The 17,205-nt window shown below is 49.3% G+C and overlaps 1 protein-coding gene across 1 annotated transcript in view; it reads left to right on the top strand.

Annotated features, from left to right (window-relative positions):
* Positions 1-2,689: 2,689 nt before the first annotated feature.
* The window catches only part of PRPS2 (phosphoribosyl pyrophosphate synthetase 2), a 32,240-nt gene continuing 17,724 nt past the window's right edge, over positions 2,690-17,205 (top strand). Inside the window, exons 1-2 of the mRNA XM_036439716.2 lie at positions 2,690-2,919; positions 11,732-11,915. Coding sequence (XP_036295609.1) covers positions 2,798-2,919; positions 11,732-11,915 — 306 coding nt within the window. The 5' untranslated portion in view covers positions 2,690-2,797. The remainder of the gene's footprint in view (positions 2,920-11,731; positions 11,916-17,205) is intronic.

A 17,205-nucleotide genomic window follows, 5' to 3' on the forward strand; every position in this document is an offset into this window, starting at 1 on the left:
CTCCTTCCCCTTCACACACACACACACACACACACACACACACACACACACACACACAGCCTTCCCCACTACCAGCATCCCTGACCAGACTGCTACATTTCTTACTATTGAACCAAGATCCGCACGTCACATTGACCGAAGTTCCCAGATTACATTGGGGCTCCTTCTTGGTGTTGTATATTCTCTGGGTTTGGACAAATGTGTAATGACATGAGCCACCATTATAGTATCACACAGGATAGCTTTGTTGCCCTAAAAATCCTCTGCGCTCCCCTATTCCTCTCTCCCTCCCCCACAGCCCCGGCAGCCATTCATTTTGTAACAATCTCCGTAGTTCTGCCTCTTCTGGAATGGAATGTCCTGGAGTTGCAATCATGCTATGTAGCCTTTTCTGATGGCTTCCTTCACTTGAGAAGATGCATTGAAGGTTGCTGTGTATGTTGTCACGACTCCATAGCTCATTTCTTTTCAGCTCTGCGAAACATTCCATTGCCCGGATGGGCCACGTTTATTTATCCACTCATCTATTGAAAGGCATCTTGGTTATTTCCAAAATTCGACATTTCTGAAGAAAACTCTCTAAACACCCATGTGCGGCTTCCTTTGCCCATTTTAAAATTGCCTTTTTTTTTTTTTTAAGTTGTGGTTGCTTTGATACATTTGAAATACCAATCCCTCATCAGCGATGTGAATTGCAAACATTAGCTCCCATGCTTTGCGTTGTCTTTCTGCTTTCTCGTTGGCAGCTTTGGAAACAGCCAGTTTTTCATTTGGAAGTCCAGTTCATCTATTTTTGTTGTTGTTTTTGCCTTTGGTGTTACAGTAGAGAAACCATTGTCTAATCCAAGGTCAGGATGGTTTATAGTGTGTTTTCTTTTGAGAATTTTAGCTCTTACGTGAAGGTCTTTTATCCACTTTGAATTGTGCATATGATGTGTCATCCTTATCTTTTCATAGATATAGACTAAAGAATGTAGGTGCGAATATCTGTTGACTGTAATAAAACTGCTTTAGAAAAATAGATGAAGCAAATATGGTAAAATTCTGAAAGATGCTATGTTTAAGGTGATGGATTTATGGGTGCCCATTATACTGTATTTTTAAAAAAAAATATTTTATTGATTTTTTACAGAGAGGAAGGGAGAGGGATAGAGAGTTAGAAACATCGATGAGAGAGAAACATCGATCAAGCTGCCTCCTGCACACTCCCTACTGGGGATGTACCTGAAACCAATGTACATGCCCTTGACAGGAATCAAATCTGGGACCCCTCAGTACGCAGGCCGATGCTCTATCCACTGAGCCAAACCTGTTAGGGTTAATTTTTTAAAATCCTCACCTGTGAACATGTTTCTCATTGATTTCAGAGAGGAAGGGATGGCAGGGGGAGGGAGAAACATCCATGTGAGAGAGAAATATCGATGTGGTTGCTTCCTGTATACAATCTGACTGCGCCTGAACGGGGATCGAACCCGCAACCTTTTAGTACACTGGACGATGTTCCAACCCATTGAGCTACACTGGCCATGGCTCTGTATTTTTTTTTTTTTTCATTCTTTAAATAGAAAGTAAATGGAAAAGATGTAGAAATAAAAATCAGAAAAACTACTTGTTCTGTCAGTGAAAATATAACTAATAGGAGAGTTAACTTGCATTTATTTTAACTTATTTTCAAAGTAAATTATTTGTAAACTAGCATTTTGTAATTAGTTGTCAGTTATTTGTCGCGCTGCTAATAAAAACACACAATAGAATGGATGGATCAGGGTGTCTTGGCACTGCTCTTAGAGCTTCTCACTCCAATGTGGCAGCTTCTAGCCACATGCGGCTGTTGAGCTCTTGAAAGAGTCCACCCCGAGATGGGCTGCAGGTATAAGGCCCAGCCCTGCAGATTTGAATGGGCACAAATGCCCCAGATAGTAACCATTGAGGACATTTTTTGCAATACACACCCGTGAGAGGAAAGGAGTTCTCTCTTGCGGGGGCATTTCTCTCCAGGGGAGTTGACAGGTAGGGTGCTGTTATCACATGGACTGCCAATGTTCCCATGTGCAAAGTATGCAGGGCCCTCAGGGTCACAGGTGGCGCCGTGGGGCTGACCCTGGCCCACAGTTTGCAGACCTCTGTAGCTGCACCCCGTGGAAGGCGAGTTTGGGGGAATTCCACTCCTAGTTGCGAGGCCGTCTATCGCCTCTTCCAGCACCTTCCTCAATGCCCAGTTAATCTGGTTCATTTCCTTTCCCCCAGGAGGCAGGACCCAGCAGTCAAGGCTTGTGGTCTGCTCCCTGATTGGTGTGGCTCAGTGGATAGAGCGTTGGCCTGCAGACTGATAGGCAGCAGATCCATGATTCTCTGTCATCACTGATGTTTCTCTCTCTTTCCCTCTCCCTTCCTCTCTGAAATCATTAAAAATATGTTTTGAAAAAATATTTGTGCTCTGGAGCGCTCCTCAATGCTTCAGGACCAGCCAGAGCTCCGAAGCTGCCGCCCTAGGCCTGGGGTTAGCCCCTGCCTCCCAGCACCCTCCTGCTTCCCCCTCCTCCCCCTCATCCCACCCTCCACCCTCTCCAACTCCCTGGCTCCGCCCCTTCCCCCGTTGCTCCTCCCCTTCACCCCTGCTGCACCAACCGGGTCCAGCCACTGAGCTTGGCCCCGCCCCTCCAGCTCCGCCTCCCGTAGCTCCGCCCCCCGCAGCTACCCGGCCGGTTCGTCCTCGCCGCTGCGCGCTTTCCCGCTCCGCTGCTGGCTCCGCTGCCACTGCTGCTCCGTCCCCGCCGCGCACCCGTCGAACGCCAGGATGACCAACATCGTGCTGTTCAGCGGCAGCTCGCACCAGGACCTGTCCCAGCGGGTGGCCGACCGGCTGGGCCTGGAGCTGGGCAAGGTGGTCACCAAGAAGTTCAGCAACCAGGAGACCAGGTGGGGCGCGTGGGGCCGGGAGGGCGCCGGGTGCGGGGCTGGGCCGGGCGCTCCCCCTTCCGGGGCGGGCCGGTCACTACGCGGCCTCCGCGCCATCGCCGCGGCGCCCCGGAAAGCCGAGGGCGGCCCCAGCCCGGAAGGGCGGCGTGGGGGGGCGGTCACAGCGTCTCGGGGCGCGGGGGGCACCGCCGGCGGTAACCGCCCAGGTGCGGGCACGCGGGGAAGGCCGCCGGGCCGCGATCGCCGGGGCTGCAGGTCCCCGCCGGGCTGATCCCGAACCCCGCGTGCTCAGGGAGGGTCCGCCCACGCCCCCGCCCCTCCCCTCCGGATTCACCTGCGGCGGTTTCCAGCGCCACTTCCCTCTGGCCCGGAAGGTCGGAGCCCTTGGCCGGGAGCGGCGTGGTGGAAGCTGCCAGATGCCCATGCGGAGCAGCCCAGCCGGGCGCAAACCTTTAGGCTCACCGGCAGGTGTGGTGGCACAGGGGTTTTAAAAAGCGTGGGAATGCGGAGGGCGCACGTGCTGGGCTGCCCGGCGCTCCCTCTCGTTTTCCTGCCTCCGAGATGGTGGGCTTCCCGCTCCTTCGCGGACCTGAGACCCCACTGTGCCCGGCAGCAGGGCCGCGGCGGGAGTGCAAGCGCCAGACACGTCTGGGGTCCCCGAAGCGCTCGCCTCTGCGCCGCGCGGGCCAGCAGGAGCCCCTACCTCAGGGCGGCCAAGGGCTCCTTTTCCCACCGGCCTGAGTCTTCAAAGCTCTCCGATCAAGTTCAAATTGGTCTCCTTTCCCCGGCTCTCCCTTTAAATGTCTAGCGCTGCACACGGTTGCTGATCATTTCTTATCTTTGGCCAAAAAACACTTAAATATTTTCAACAAGCGCTGGAACAGTTGGTGCCAACTACAAACAAAACAAAAAAACAAAACAAAACAATCTCTATCCCTACTAACCCGCTGTTTCAAAAACTAACTTGAAATAGATCATAGACCTCAATGTAAAACCTAGAATGAGAACATGGGGGGCGATCTTGATGATCTTGGTTAGGCAAAACATTTCTTTTTTTTCTTTTAAAATATATTTTATTGATTTTTTACAGAGAGGGATAGAGAGGAACATCGATGAGAGAGAAACAGCAAACTGCACAGTCCCCAGTGGGGATGTGCCCACAACCAAGGTACATCCCCTTGACCAGAATTGAACCTGGGACCCTTCAGTCCACAGGCCAACACTCTGTCCACTGAGCCAAACCGGTTTCGGCTAGGCAAAACATGTCTCAGATACTGAGGTGCGGAGTGAATGCAATGGGGAAGGTGGTGGCAGCTTTTTATAATAGGAGGTGAGCCTTCTTCCTTGTGGGCATTGTAACCACACGGCCCGGTGATAAGCGAAGAAACATTTGTGACTGGGGAGCAGGTGGTATTAATGCTGGGAGTCCTTTGGCTAAAGAATTTGTCTTTGCAGATTAAAAAATATATATATATTTTATGGATTTCAGAGAGAGAGAGAGAGAGAGAGAGAGAGAGAGAGAGAGAAACATCAACGATGAGAGAATCATTGATCAGCTGCCTCCTGCACGCCCCCCCCCCCCCCACTGGGGATCGGGCAACCTGGGTATGTGCCCTGATGTAGGATTGAACTCACAACTACTGAGCCACACTGGCTGTGGGCGTGTCTTTGCAGATATAATAAAGAAGGCCAGGAGGATGCCGGGAACTCAGGGAAAGATGGCAAAGCTGGGTTTGAATGGTGGAATGCTTTGCCAGTCCCGTTTAAGCTTCAATGGCCTTAGAGCAGAAGAGGGGATCATGGTTTTGTTCAGGAGGTGATGTCACATAAGTAAAGGAGAAATTTCTGGGTGAGGTGCACTTTGAAACACTAGGCTAGGCTGCTGTAAAACAAAACAAAACTCTTATCATTCGCAACAGCATGGAGGGACCTGGAGAGCATTATGCTGAGTGAAATAAGCCAGCCGGAGAAAGACAAATATCACATGATCGCACTCATTTGTGGAATATAATGAAGGACATAAACTGATGAACAGAAATAGAGCAGAGCCAGAGAAGCATGGAACAGACCAACAGACCTCAGAGAGAAGGCAGGGGCAGGGCGGGGGAGGGTAAGAGATCAACCAAAGGGAATGCGTCGTTCTTGCGTGTCCCTCAGTGCAGCTGACTCCTTTGCTGCTAAAGAGGGTGGTTAATATGCATCTGAAGTCCCTGGTGAAGTCAGGGTTGGATTTCTGCTGTGGAACTTCCTTAGACTTCGGTGTATTCAAGCGGACTCGATGCCATTTGCTTTTGAGTATTGATTGTTAGAAGTCACGAGGTCTCAAAAACCACTCCACACGAAGTCTTGGAATTGCTTATATAACTACATTTTGTTTTTAATATCAGGTTAACTTCTTGACTTTTCTCTCCATGAACTGGAGGCCCTCTCCTCCCAGGCGCTGAGCTAGTGATCCAGTTTTCACCGTGGGCCCCTAAGACCAGATGCAAGGGCGACAGGAAGAGAGAACTGATTCATTTCCTCTGAGGGGCCCCTTCCTCAATCTCTTCTGAGCCCCGACCAGAAGCCTGCTTGCTGTCTCTTGGTCATTGCTGTTCCCATCCCCCATTTTTCTCTTATTTTCTTATATTTTTATTGGTTTTGGGGAGGAAGGGAGAGGGAGAGAGAGAGAGAAACATCAATGATGAGAGAGAATCATGGATTGGCTGCCTCCTGCACAGTCCCCACTAGGCATCCAGCCTGCAACCTGGGCCTGTGCCCTTGACCGGAATCAAATCCAGGACCCTTCAGTCCAAAGGCTGACGCTCTATCCACTGAGCAAACCGGCTAGGGCCCATTCCCCATTTTTCAAACACCACCGAATCAGACACACAGCCTCCTGATTTTACTTAGCCATCTAAGTCACTCACACAGAGGGAGATTGTGTCCCAGCTGTACCATAGAGCTTGAGATGCCATGATGATGTCCTAGGACAGCACTGATGATGTGTCTGAATGGCGATTATAGCATCTTCTCCTGGAAGTTCACCTGCCCACAGAGTCCTTAGCGGGGTTGTATGACCCAAAGTTCTGGCTGTCTCTTGTGGAACAAATCACCCCCCGGACTTCGTGGCTTAAAACAATAATTATCTACTTGCCTCTCACATCTGCAGTTCGGGCAGGGGCAGCAAGGAAAGCTTGCTTCTGCCCCAGGTGGTGGGATCAGGACAGTCACGGGGGGCTGGAGATCCCCCCGCTAAGGTGAGTTAGCACTGGCTTCTGCCAGCGAGCTGGTCGGGAAGCTCAGTACCTCTCCACGGGGCTGCCTGAGCTTCCTCCTCCGGGCAGGGAAGCTGGTGCCCAGCGTGAGTATTCCAGGGTACGGGAGCTGCCAGCCGCTTAAGGCCTGGGCATCATCACTTCCGTCACATTCTCTTCTCAAACAGTCCTCCCACATCCAAGGGGAGTCCTCTTCTCTTTTTTTAAAAAAAATATTTTACTGATTTTTATAGAGAGGAAGGGAGACGGATAGAGAGTTAGAAACATGGATGAGAGAGAAACATTGATCAGCTGCCTCCTGCACACCTCCTACTGGGGATGTGCCTGCAGCCAAGGTACATGCCCTTGACCGGAATCGAACCTGGGACCCTTCAGTCTGCAGGCTGACGCTCTATCCACTGAGCTAAACCGGCTAGGACAAGGGGAGTCTTCTTGATGGGAAAGTGTTAAAGGGTCGGAGGCCATCTGGTAACTTCCACATCCATTCTTGTTGACTCAGATAAATGCCCCAGTCTTCTTATTTCAAGGTCAGTAAAAATTCTTTACCTGAAGAGAAAATGGATGCTGCCTTCTGCCCACAGTTCTTAAAAGTCCTAGAATAGCCCTGGCCAGTGTGGCTCAATTGGTTGGGCATCATCCCTGCACTGAAAGGCTGCCGGTTCGATTCCCGGTCAGGTCCCATTCCCGGGTGCAGGAGGCAGCACATAGATGTTTTGCTCTCAACGATGTTTCCCTTTCTCTCCCTTTCTCTCTCTAAATAAATCAATTAAAAAAATCTTTTTAAAGAAGTCCTAGAATAAAGATCCATCGTGATCATCTTTACGAGTAGAAGCAGCAGGAATAGCTTGGGGGAAAAAGTTGCCATGGCAATAGTATTTTCTGTCCTCCCTGAACTAGTCATATGGGGATTGGAGCTCCTGAGGAGAAATAGGCCAAAGAGGCGGGAATGGGGGGATAGACGGTGTCACACCAGGGGTTGGCCAACTGCCAGGGCCCAGACAGTGACTGTTTGGGCATCGCAGGCCCCTGTCGTCTCTGTAGTGTCTGACCGTTCTGTGAGCTAGGAGTCCAGCTCACTTCATTCCTCTGGGGGGCAGGGGAAGGTAAAGGGGAGAACCCATCTTTTTTTATTGTTTTTTAATTTCTAAAAAAATATATATTTTATTGACTTTATACAGAGAGGAAGAGAGAGAGATAGAGAGTTAGAAATATCGATGAGAGAGAATCATGGATCAGCTGCCTCTTGCACACCCCTTACTAGGGATGTGCCCGCAACCAAGGTACATGCCCTTGACTGGAATTGAACCCGGGACCTTTCAGTCCCTAAGCTCTATTCACTGAGCCAAACAGGGTTCGGTGAGAACCCAGCTTTTGGGGGCTGTCCAAGTTCCTTCCTCTCTGCTGGCTGCTGCTTCCATCTTCAAAGGCAGCAAAAAAGTATCTTTTTTTTTTAAAAAAAAATATGTGTATATATATATATTATTGATATTTTACAGAGAGGAAGGGAGAGGGATAGAGAGCTAGAAACATCGATGAGAGAGAAATATCCATCAGCTGCCTCCTGCACACCCCCCACTGGCGATGTGCCCACAACCAAGGCACATGCCCTTGACCGGAATCGAACCTGGGACCCTCCAGTCAGCAGGCTTACGCTCTATCCACTGAGCCAAACCGACCAGGGCAAAAAAGTATCTTTCTGACCCCACTTCAGCCTTGACATGGTTCTTTGATATTAGCCCCTCGCCAGATGTCTCATGGCCAAACACGCTCTCCCCTACAGTGGACTCCCTTTTCGTTCCGTTGGTGGTCTCTTTTGCTGGACAGAGCTTTTTATTTTGTCCCATTTGCTCCTTTTCTCCTTCATTTCCTCGGCCCTGGGAGATGTGTCTGTAAACACGTTGCTACGAGAGATGTCTGAGATATTGTTACCTCTGGTTTCTTCCAGGATATTTATGTTTCACAACTTGTATGAGCCCTGTGATTATGTCCATCAACTAGAACAATCCAGAACAGCCTCCCTGGTTGAGGTCAGCTGATGAGTACCTTAATTCCATCTGCCACCTGGTTTCCCCCTTGCCTGGTAAACTGAGGGGTACACAGGTCCAGGGTATTAGGAGTAAGATGTCTTCAGGGGGTCATTGCCCTGCCTACCTTATCATTCTCGACCCGTGGGCTAGATCGCCGACCCGTGAGCTATGTAGTAATGTGACTTCCAAGTTGACTTCGTCCCATAGTTGATGTGAGGCCCACGGGAGTTCCATTGCGTTCCTTTGTACCTGAGGTGGGAGGGAGCGCATGGAATTCCGCGTCCCTCTCACCCTGAGGTGGCATTGCACTGTCTTCATCCATAGCTGAGCACACGCGAGACTATGACCCACTGGTTCCCAAACTCATCTGCAGATCTTGTCAACTCGGAAAACTTCATTTTTTGTCTTCTGATCTACTTGACCTTGGGTAGAAGCTTCTGTTGATTCAGGTAGTCTTAACTAGATAGTTTCCCCCAAATCGCTTGTTTAAAAAAAAGCATAAAGCTGAAACCGGTGTGGCTCAATGGATAGAGTGTCAGCCTGCGACTGTAAGGTCCCAGGTTCATTTCCGATCAAGGGCATGTACCTGGGTTGCGGGCACACCCCCAGTAAGGGGGTGTGCAGGAGGCGGCTGATGGATGATTCTCTCTCATCACTGATGTTTCTCTCCCTTCCTCTCTGAAATCAATTAAAACATATATATTTTTTTAAAGCATAAATACTACAGTAAATATGACACTTTCTGTTGAAGTGCTGCAGCCTGCTTGATGAAGTGGGTCTCATGAGGAGCTGGAAGGAGAGTGATCTGAGTTGGGGGGGGTGGTTTGCCACAGCAGGTGTGGGTGCAGGTGGCTGCCGTTGCGAGGGGGTGTGCCGGGAGCATGTCTCAGTGTGTCTTCCGCTGTCTCAGCTCAGAATGAGAGGAGGTGGGAAAGCAAAGGTACCATTCACGTTCAGCTCCAGTTGTTTCTGATACATCAGCCACCGGAAGAGATTTGCCTTTGGAAAGCCAACATTGTAGCAGCGCTGATAGGCCCCGGCTCTCTCCTGAGCACACGGCCCAGTTTGCTTTCCTTCCCCTGGAAGGCACGTGCCAGCGACCGGCAGGCCGCCTCTCTGGTTGATCATTCAGAATTCTGTAGCCGACACACAGGCATTTTCCAACATGCAATTCTTAGGGACTTGCAAAGCTTCTGTTGACTCAAGAAGCTTCTGGAGGAGCTCAGCCGGTATGGCTCAGTGGTTGAGTGTCAAGCTATGAACCAGGAGGTCACAGTTCGATTGCCAGTCAGGGCACATGCCTGGGTTGCGGCTGCAGGCTCCATTCCCGGTGGGGTGTGCAGGAGGCAGCCGATCAGTGATTCTCACCATTGATGTTTCTCTCTCCCTCTCCCTTCATCTCTGAAGTCAGTAAAATACATATATTTTTAAAAAGCTGCTGGAGGGTGCCTGTCAGCAAAACAAGGAAGTCCACCCAGAAAGTGGGAAACGGGGTGGCCCGGCAGCGGGAACCCCCGGGGTGCAGCTGGGCTTCACTGGAAGGGCCCTGGGGCAAACAGCCTGGGCGAGGCAAGCAGGAATTTGTAGTGAGTGCTTAGGACACTTAGCAGGTGGGAAGATAGGGTCATTTCCTCCAGGGCAAACACACCCTCAAAATACTGCCTAAAAGGGAAATGCTAAACACTTGGCTTTAGTTAACTGGACCTCAGCTCTGAGCTGTATTGACAGGGCTGCAGGGAGCACTCCTGTTTGGTTAGAATGTTGACCTGTATTGGGATGAAGGCCGGAGGGGGTTGGCAGGTTGCATAGGAAACCAGGAAGCCCCTGATGGGACAGGAAGGAAAGAGTTAAATCCTCATCTTCACAGGGAAGAGTCAACATGTGATGCCTAGATAAGAAGCCATACAAACAATTGCTAGAGGCTTGCTAAGAGTTGAAATTGGCCCTAGCCGGTTTGGTTCAGTGGATAGAGCATAGGCCTGCAGACTGGAACGTCTCAGGTTCGATTCCGGCCAACGGCACATGCCTAGGTTGTGGGCTCGATCCCAAATGGGGGGGCATGTAGGAGGCAGCCGATCAATGGTTCTCATCATTGATGTTTCTCTCTACCTTTCTCCCTTCCTCTCTGAAATCAATAAAGAAATAGATATGTGTGTGTGTGTTTGTGTTTTTTTTTTGTTTGTTTGTTTTTAAGAGTTGAAATTGGCCCTAGCTGGTTTGGCTTAGTGGATAGAGTGTCAGCCTGCAGACTGAAGGGTCCTGGGTTCGATTCCGGTCAGTGCACATGCTCAGGTTGCAGGCTCAATCCCCAGTAGAAGGCACGGAGGAGGCAGTAATCGTGATTCTTTCTCATTATTGATGTTTCTTCCTTTCTGAAATCAATAAAAATGTATTTAAAAAAAAGAATTGAAATTGGTTGCCTCTGGGCTGTTTGTTATAAGGCTTCAGAGTGATCTGAATTTTTAAAGCAACGCGCACATGTAACTTTAATAAACGTAAATAATTAAATATAACATTTAGCAGAAAAGAGTTAACATAGTAAGACTGAGACCAATTGCTAAGGAGCATGCAAGATTCCGCTTAGATAGGAAACTGCCTGCTTGTGAGTGCCTAGGCCGGCCACTGGGTACTTGGCTTCAGCCAGGGCTCCCTCCTCTTCCTGTGGGAGGGGCTCCCTGTGCGAACAGCATGCTGGATGTTGGTGCCCGCAAGTCTGGTATGTGCCAGGCAGAAGGTAATGACGTCACCAGCCCGCCCCCATGACCCCCCTAGGGCCTAGGCACTGGGTCTAATGAGCTTCCTTGGCAGACAGCCAGCCCCGCACACGCCTTGTCCCAGCTCATTGCTGAGCGCGACCTGGGTGATCCCCCGGGAACTGCTCTTGGAAGCTCGCGCCTGGATCCGCCCGGGCCCCTTCCCCTTGGCTCACTGCTCTGTGCCCTCTGCTGTGATACATCTTAGCCCTGAGAACAACTGTCCTGGCCAGTCATCAAATATGCTTTAGAATTTATATATATATATATACACTGAGTGGCCAGAGGAGGATGATCTCTGAACACATAATAATCTGGCCACTCACTGTATGTCCTATAGAATAAAATGCTCATATGCAAATTGTCCCCTCGACCAGGAGTTCGACCATCAGGCAGGCCTGCCAACCGCCCATGTCTCCTCCCCCTGGCCAGGCTGGCCAGACCACACCCATACACGAATTCATGCCTGGGCCTCCAATACACACACACACTGAGTAGCCAGATTATTATGTGTTCAGAGATTATAATAATCTAGCAACTCTGTATATTTCTATTGATTAGAGAGAGGGAGAAAGAGATAGAAACATCAATGATGAGAATCACTGATCGGCTGCCTTCTGCATGCCCCCTGCTGGGCATGGAGCCAGCAACCCAGGCATGTGCCCTGGACTGGAATCGAACCTGGGACCCTCCTGTCTGCATTCTGATGCTCTATCCACTGAGCCACACTGGCCAGGGTGTGCTTGAGTACTAACAAACAGTGTTTTTCTCCTAGTGTGGAGATCGGCGAGAGCGTGAGAGGGGAGGATGTGTACATCATCCAGAGCGGCTGCGGGGAGATCAACGACAATCTGATGGAGCTCCTCATCATGATCAACGCCTGCAAGATCGCCTCCTCCTCCCGGGTGACCGCCGTGATCCCCTGCTTCCCCTACGCCCGCCAGGACAAGAAGGACCGGGTACGAGGGCGGCGCCCACTCTGGGTTAACGCTGACATTTCCTTTTTCCTTATGTTGCCTTAGAACAGGGGTCGACAAACTCATTAGTCACCAGAGCCAAATCTCAACAGCACAACAATTTAAATTTCTTTGGAGAGCCAAAGTTTTTAAACTTAAACTTCTAACGCCACTTCTTCCAACTAGACTCTCCCAGGCCGTGGTATTTTGTGCAAGAGCCACATTCAGGGGGCCTAAGAGCTGCGTGTGGCTCACAAACCACAGTTTGCCGACCACTGGGTTAGAATATCTAGACAATGTTTGCCTTCTATTTTCCTGATCGAGTACACATGCTTTTTCACCTTGGCTTTGGCACAGTCTGTCTTTGTTACTGGTTAGAGGGAGGGAAAGAGATAAGGCATAGTTTTGCTGGTATTAAGATACCATGCCAGGCTGATAGCAGTGATTTTCAACCTTTTTCGTCCCACGGCACGCATAAACTAACTACTAAAATGCAGCGCCACCCCAAAAAACATATATTTTGCTCATCTGACAAAAAATAGGCATGCTTTTGATTCATTCCCACGGACGCTATTGCTGCGAAGGCGCCCAGCTCTGTCGTAACTACTTCCTCTGGTGGCATCTCAGCCAGAGACAGACGATGAGAAATGACTGGTGTGGCTGCATTCCAATGAAACGAGATTATGGGCACTGAGGTGTGAATTTCATGTAACTGTCACATGCCATGAAATGTTCTTCTGATCTTTTCTCCAGCTATTTAGTCATGTAAAAACCATGATTACTAGTAGCTCACAAGCAATACCAAAACAAGTGGCTGGCCAGATGTGGCCCCCCAGATTAGAGCGTCCAGTGGTTGTGTGTGTGCCTGTCACATCATGAGTTAGCTTTAGCTTAGGGCAACCGGAAGCTTAGGTCTCGTATGCTGCTGTGAAGCATATGACCTTCCACTTACTATTTATGGAGCTTCTTTTAAAAAACAAAAAAAACAAAAAAAACAAAACTTACTGATTTCAAAGAGGAAGGGAGAGGGAGAGAGAGAGAAACATCGATGAAAGAGAAACATCAACATGGATAGGCTGCCTCCTGCACGCCCCACACTGGGGATGGAGCCTGAAACCTGGGCGTGTACCCTGACTGGGAATCGAACCGTGACCTTCTGGTTCTTAGGTTGATGCTCAATCACGGAGCCACGTGGGTTGGGCTATGGAGCTGCTTTTATTCTAGACTGTTTTAAAAAATATATTTTTATTGATTTCAGAGATGAAGGGAGGAGAGAGAGAGAGAACCATCAATGATGGCCCTAGTGGTTTGGCTCAGTGGGTAGAGCATCAGCCTGTGGACTGAAGGGTCCCAGGTTCAGTTCTGATCAAGGGCACATACCTAGGTTGTGAGCTTGATCCCCAGTGGGGTCATGCAGGAGGCAGCGAATCAATGATTCCCTCTCATCATTGATGTTTCTACCTCTCTCTCCTTCTCCCTTCCTCTCTGAAATCAATAAAGATACATTAAAAAAAAGAAAAGAAACATCAATGATTGGTTGCCTCCTGCATGACCCCTACTGGGGATGGAGCCTGCAACCCGGGCATGTGCCCTGACAGGGAATTGAACCCTGGATCCTTTAGTGCGCAGGCCGATGCTCTATCCACTGAACCAAACCTGCTAGGGCTATTGTAGACTTGATTTGCAAGCTTTATGTGCATTTTTAGTTGCTAAATTTCAGTTTATTAATTCTGTCCCATCAGTGTAGTCCATTGTTTTAGCTCCTCCTCCCATCTGTGCTTCCACGGGATGGTTTAGCTCAGTGGTCGGCAAACTCATTAGTCCGCAGAGCCAAATATCAACAGGACAACGATTGAAATTTCTTTTGAGAGCCACATTTTTTAAATTTCAACTTCTTCTAACGCCACTTCTTCAACATAGACTCGCCCAGGCCATGGTATTTTGTGGAAGAGCCACACTCGAGGGGCCAAAGAGCCGCATGTGGCTCGCGAGCTGCGGTTTGCCTACCACTGGTTTAGCACCACATCCTTGCCAGTGCCGTAACGGAACTAATATTCCACTCCTGGTCTCTTCCGTGAGGCAGGAGCGTTAGTGAACTTACCCTGTAATGAGTGATCTGGTCCCCCTTTCCCTTCTAGTGGCTTTTTGGATTCAGGGCAGAAATATTTGGTAATTGTATCTTCTTCAGTGATTCCTCTTATCATGGCAGGGCCCCTTCCCACTGATTGGTAGCCGCACAAAGGTCTTCTTTCACTGATCCAAACATCCTTAGAGACTCCCACATCCTTTGTTCGCACTATCCAGTTTGCCACTGTTCCAAGGTTGCATATCAAGCCTGGTTTCTTATGTGCATTCATAATGCGGTCTTTGTTGCACAGAGAAGCAGCCTCGCCTGCCCTCCCGCCTCCGGGGCAGGGATGCGCCCCTGGCCTCGGGCTTGTCATGGCCAGCAGCAGCCCTTGCACTTTGCTGACAAAAGGAGCCCCACAGCCCGGTCAGTGTGGCTCAGGGGAGGAGCATCGACCTATGAACCAAGAGATTGCCAGTTCGATTCCTGGTCAGGGCACATGCCCGGGTTGCAGGCTCGATCCCCAGTAGGGGGCATGCAGAGGCAGCTGATCCGATTCTCTCTCATCATTGATGTTTCCATCTCTCTCCCTCTCCCTTCCTCTCTGGAATCAATACAGATATACACTGAGTGGCCAGATTATTATGATCTCTGAACGCATAATAATCTGGCCACTCAGTGTGTGTGTGTGTGTGTGTGTGTGTGTGTGTGTGTGTTAGAGGCCCGGTGCATGAATTTGTGCATGGGTGTGGTCTGGCCAGCCCGGCCAGGGGGAGGGGACATGGGTGGTTGGCCAGCCTGCCTGCTGGTCATACTCCTGGTTGAGGGGACAATTTGCATATTAGCCTTTTATTATATAGGACATACACTGAGTGGTCAGATTATTATGCGTTCAGAGATCATTATAATCTGGCCACTCAGTGTATTTTTAAAAAGAAAGAAAAAAGAGTCCCACAGAACCCTGCAGACCCTGGGCGTTGGTTCTGTGGGACTACGTCTGACTGGCACTTTATCCTTTCCCCCCATTGTGGGGCATGTACAGGGATTTGATGTTTGGAGCCATTTTACCCATTTCCTTCCCCTCCTCTTCACCCTTTCTTCATCGCCATGCTGTACTTGTGTTTGCTGTTAGAGAAACTGGTAGAGAAGAAGGCATCACGGAGGGCTGTACGAATTGCCTGTTGCTGTCATTATAAATTGCCCCAAACTGGGTAGACTGAAACAAGTATAGCCCGGCTGGTGTGGCTCAGTGGTTGAGTGTCGACTTATGAGCCAGGAGGTTAAGGTTTGATCCCCAGTCAGGGTACATGCCCAGTTTGTGGGCTCGATCCGCAGTAGTGATGTGCAGCAGGCAGCTGATCAATGATTCTCATCATTAACGTTTCTCTCCTTCCTCTCTGATATCAATAAAAATATATTAAAAAAACACACACACACACAAAAACAAACAAAAACCCCAGAAGTATATTCTCTCCCACTCCTGAGGGCAGAAATAAAAAATTAAGGTGGGGCAGCACTCCAACCAGCCTCTTTAAGGGCCCGTGTGACAGCATCCCCACCCTGCAGGGTAACTGCCCTGTCTCACAACCCTTCATACATCTCATCTGCAAAGATCCTCTTTCCAAATACGATGGTGTTTATTATACCATTTATCATCGTAGCCAGGACACTTGAGAGCTTGGAGGGAGCTCTAGGAATAATTGTACCACCATCCACCCCGCCCGTCCTGGGCGATTCTGACACACGCCACCCTTCTGTGGGTCTCTGGCTCTGGGACTGACCTTGGAGCTGGCCAAGACGTACAGATCGTTCTGGCACCGTTACTGTCATGTCTGTGTGGTCAGTGTGACTCATCCTATATAATAAAGAGCTAATATGCTAATTAGACCAGATGGCAGACCAACCAGTGGGTGGGGGGTGGGGCCAAGAGGCAGCTGGGGCTGCTGCCCTCTGCGGCAAGATTGATTGGGAGTGGGGGGCGGACACGGGGACGACACACTCCAGAATCAATCACCCTGCAGAGGGTGGCGACAGCCAGGGATTTATTTATTTTAATAAATTTTTATTGATTTCAGAGAGGAAGGGAGGGGGAGGGAAACATCAGTGATGAGAAAGAATCATGGATCAGCTGCCTCCTGCACACTCCACACTGGGGATGGAGCCCTGACCAGGAATCTAACTCTGACCTCCTGGCTCATAGATCGATGCTCAACCACTGAGCCACACCAGCCAGGATCTTTTTATTGATTAACTGAAAGAATCGAGGGCAGTTCTGACACGAGTTAATGCAATCTTGTCTATTTTTCAGGGATGTCAAATTTACACTTTTAGCAGGTTGGCATCTGCTACATTGAGAAAGATCTGAATAGTCTTCTCTTGTGGTTGGGCTGGCCCACAAAACATTTGGCCTTGATCCATTTTCCATAGGGCAGGCGAGTGCTTTCTTTTTGATGACTGTACTTGGATTCTGCTTCTGTAGAAATGTCAGAGGCATTTTTCTTTTTATTGGCTGGAAAGTCAGTTGATGTGTAAGTCCTTTTTCCTGCGAGATCCAGTTGGGTATTAGGCCAAATTATGAAAAGCAGTACAAAAGCCAAATCCGGCAGCGAGGTCACGTGGGTGGAGTGGATCTCGGAAGTAACAAGTGCGCGATGCCACTGAGCGAGATGAACAGAGGAGTCCTCTTGCCGCTTACAAATGACAGGCAGCCCCCAAATGGACAAGTGTTGGGGTCAGATCCTATTATAATGAAGTCCTGGTGATCAGTTGACCCTCTTAAATATGCCGAGATTTTGTAAAACAATTTTTTATGAAAGCATGGTGTTATAGAGCTTCTACTAAGAAGTATTTATCAAAGGTACACATCGTGTGCGAGGTATGTGCTGTAGGTGATGAGAAAATCTCCAAAACCATTTCTTTGTCCTTGGGGACCGAATAGACAGAACTCTGACATCCATTTACATAACATCTCATGTCAGTCTTTCGGCAGGCGGTCCTAAATGCTGGGGACCAGCTGAGGAGCTAGTACCCTGTCCCTTTATTTGTTTATCTTTTAGAAAGGATGTATTGATTAAATTTTATTTTTTTGATTTTTTTTTTTTTTGTGTGTGTGTGTGTGTGTTATTCCTCACCTGAGTATATTTTTCCATTGACTTTTTTTTTTTTTTTTTTTTTTTTTTTTTAGAGTGAGTGAAAGGGCAGGGGAGAGACACAGAGAGAAACATC

The sequence above is a fragment of the Pipistrellus kuhlii genome, unplaced genomic scaffold (genome assembly GCF_014108245.1).
Source record: "Pipistrellus kuhlii isolate mPipKuh1 unplaced genomic scaffold, mPipKuh1.p scaffold_m20_p_16, whole genome shotgun sequence".
NCBI lineage: Eukaryota > Metazoa > Chordata > Mammalia > Chiroptera > Vespertilionidae > Pipistrellus > Pipistrellus kuhlii.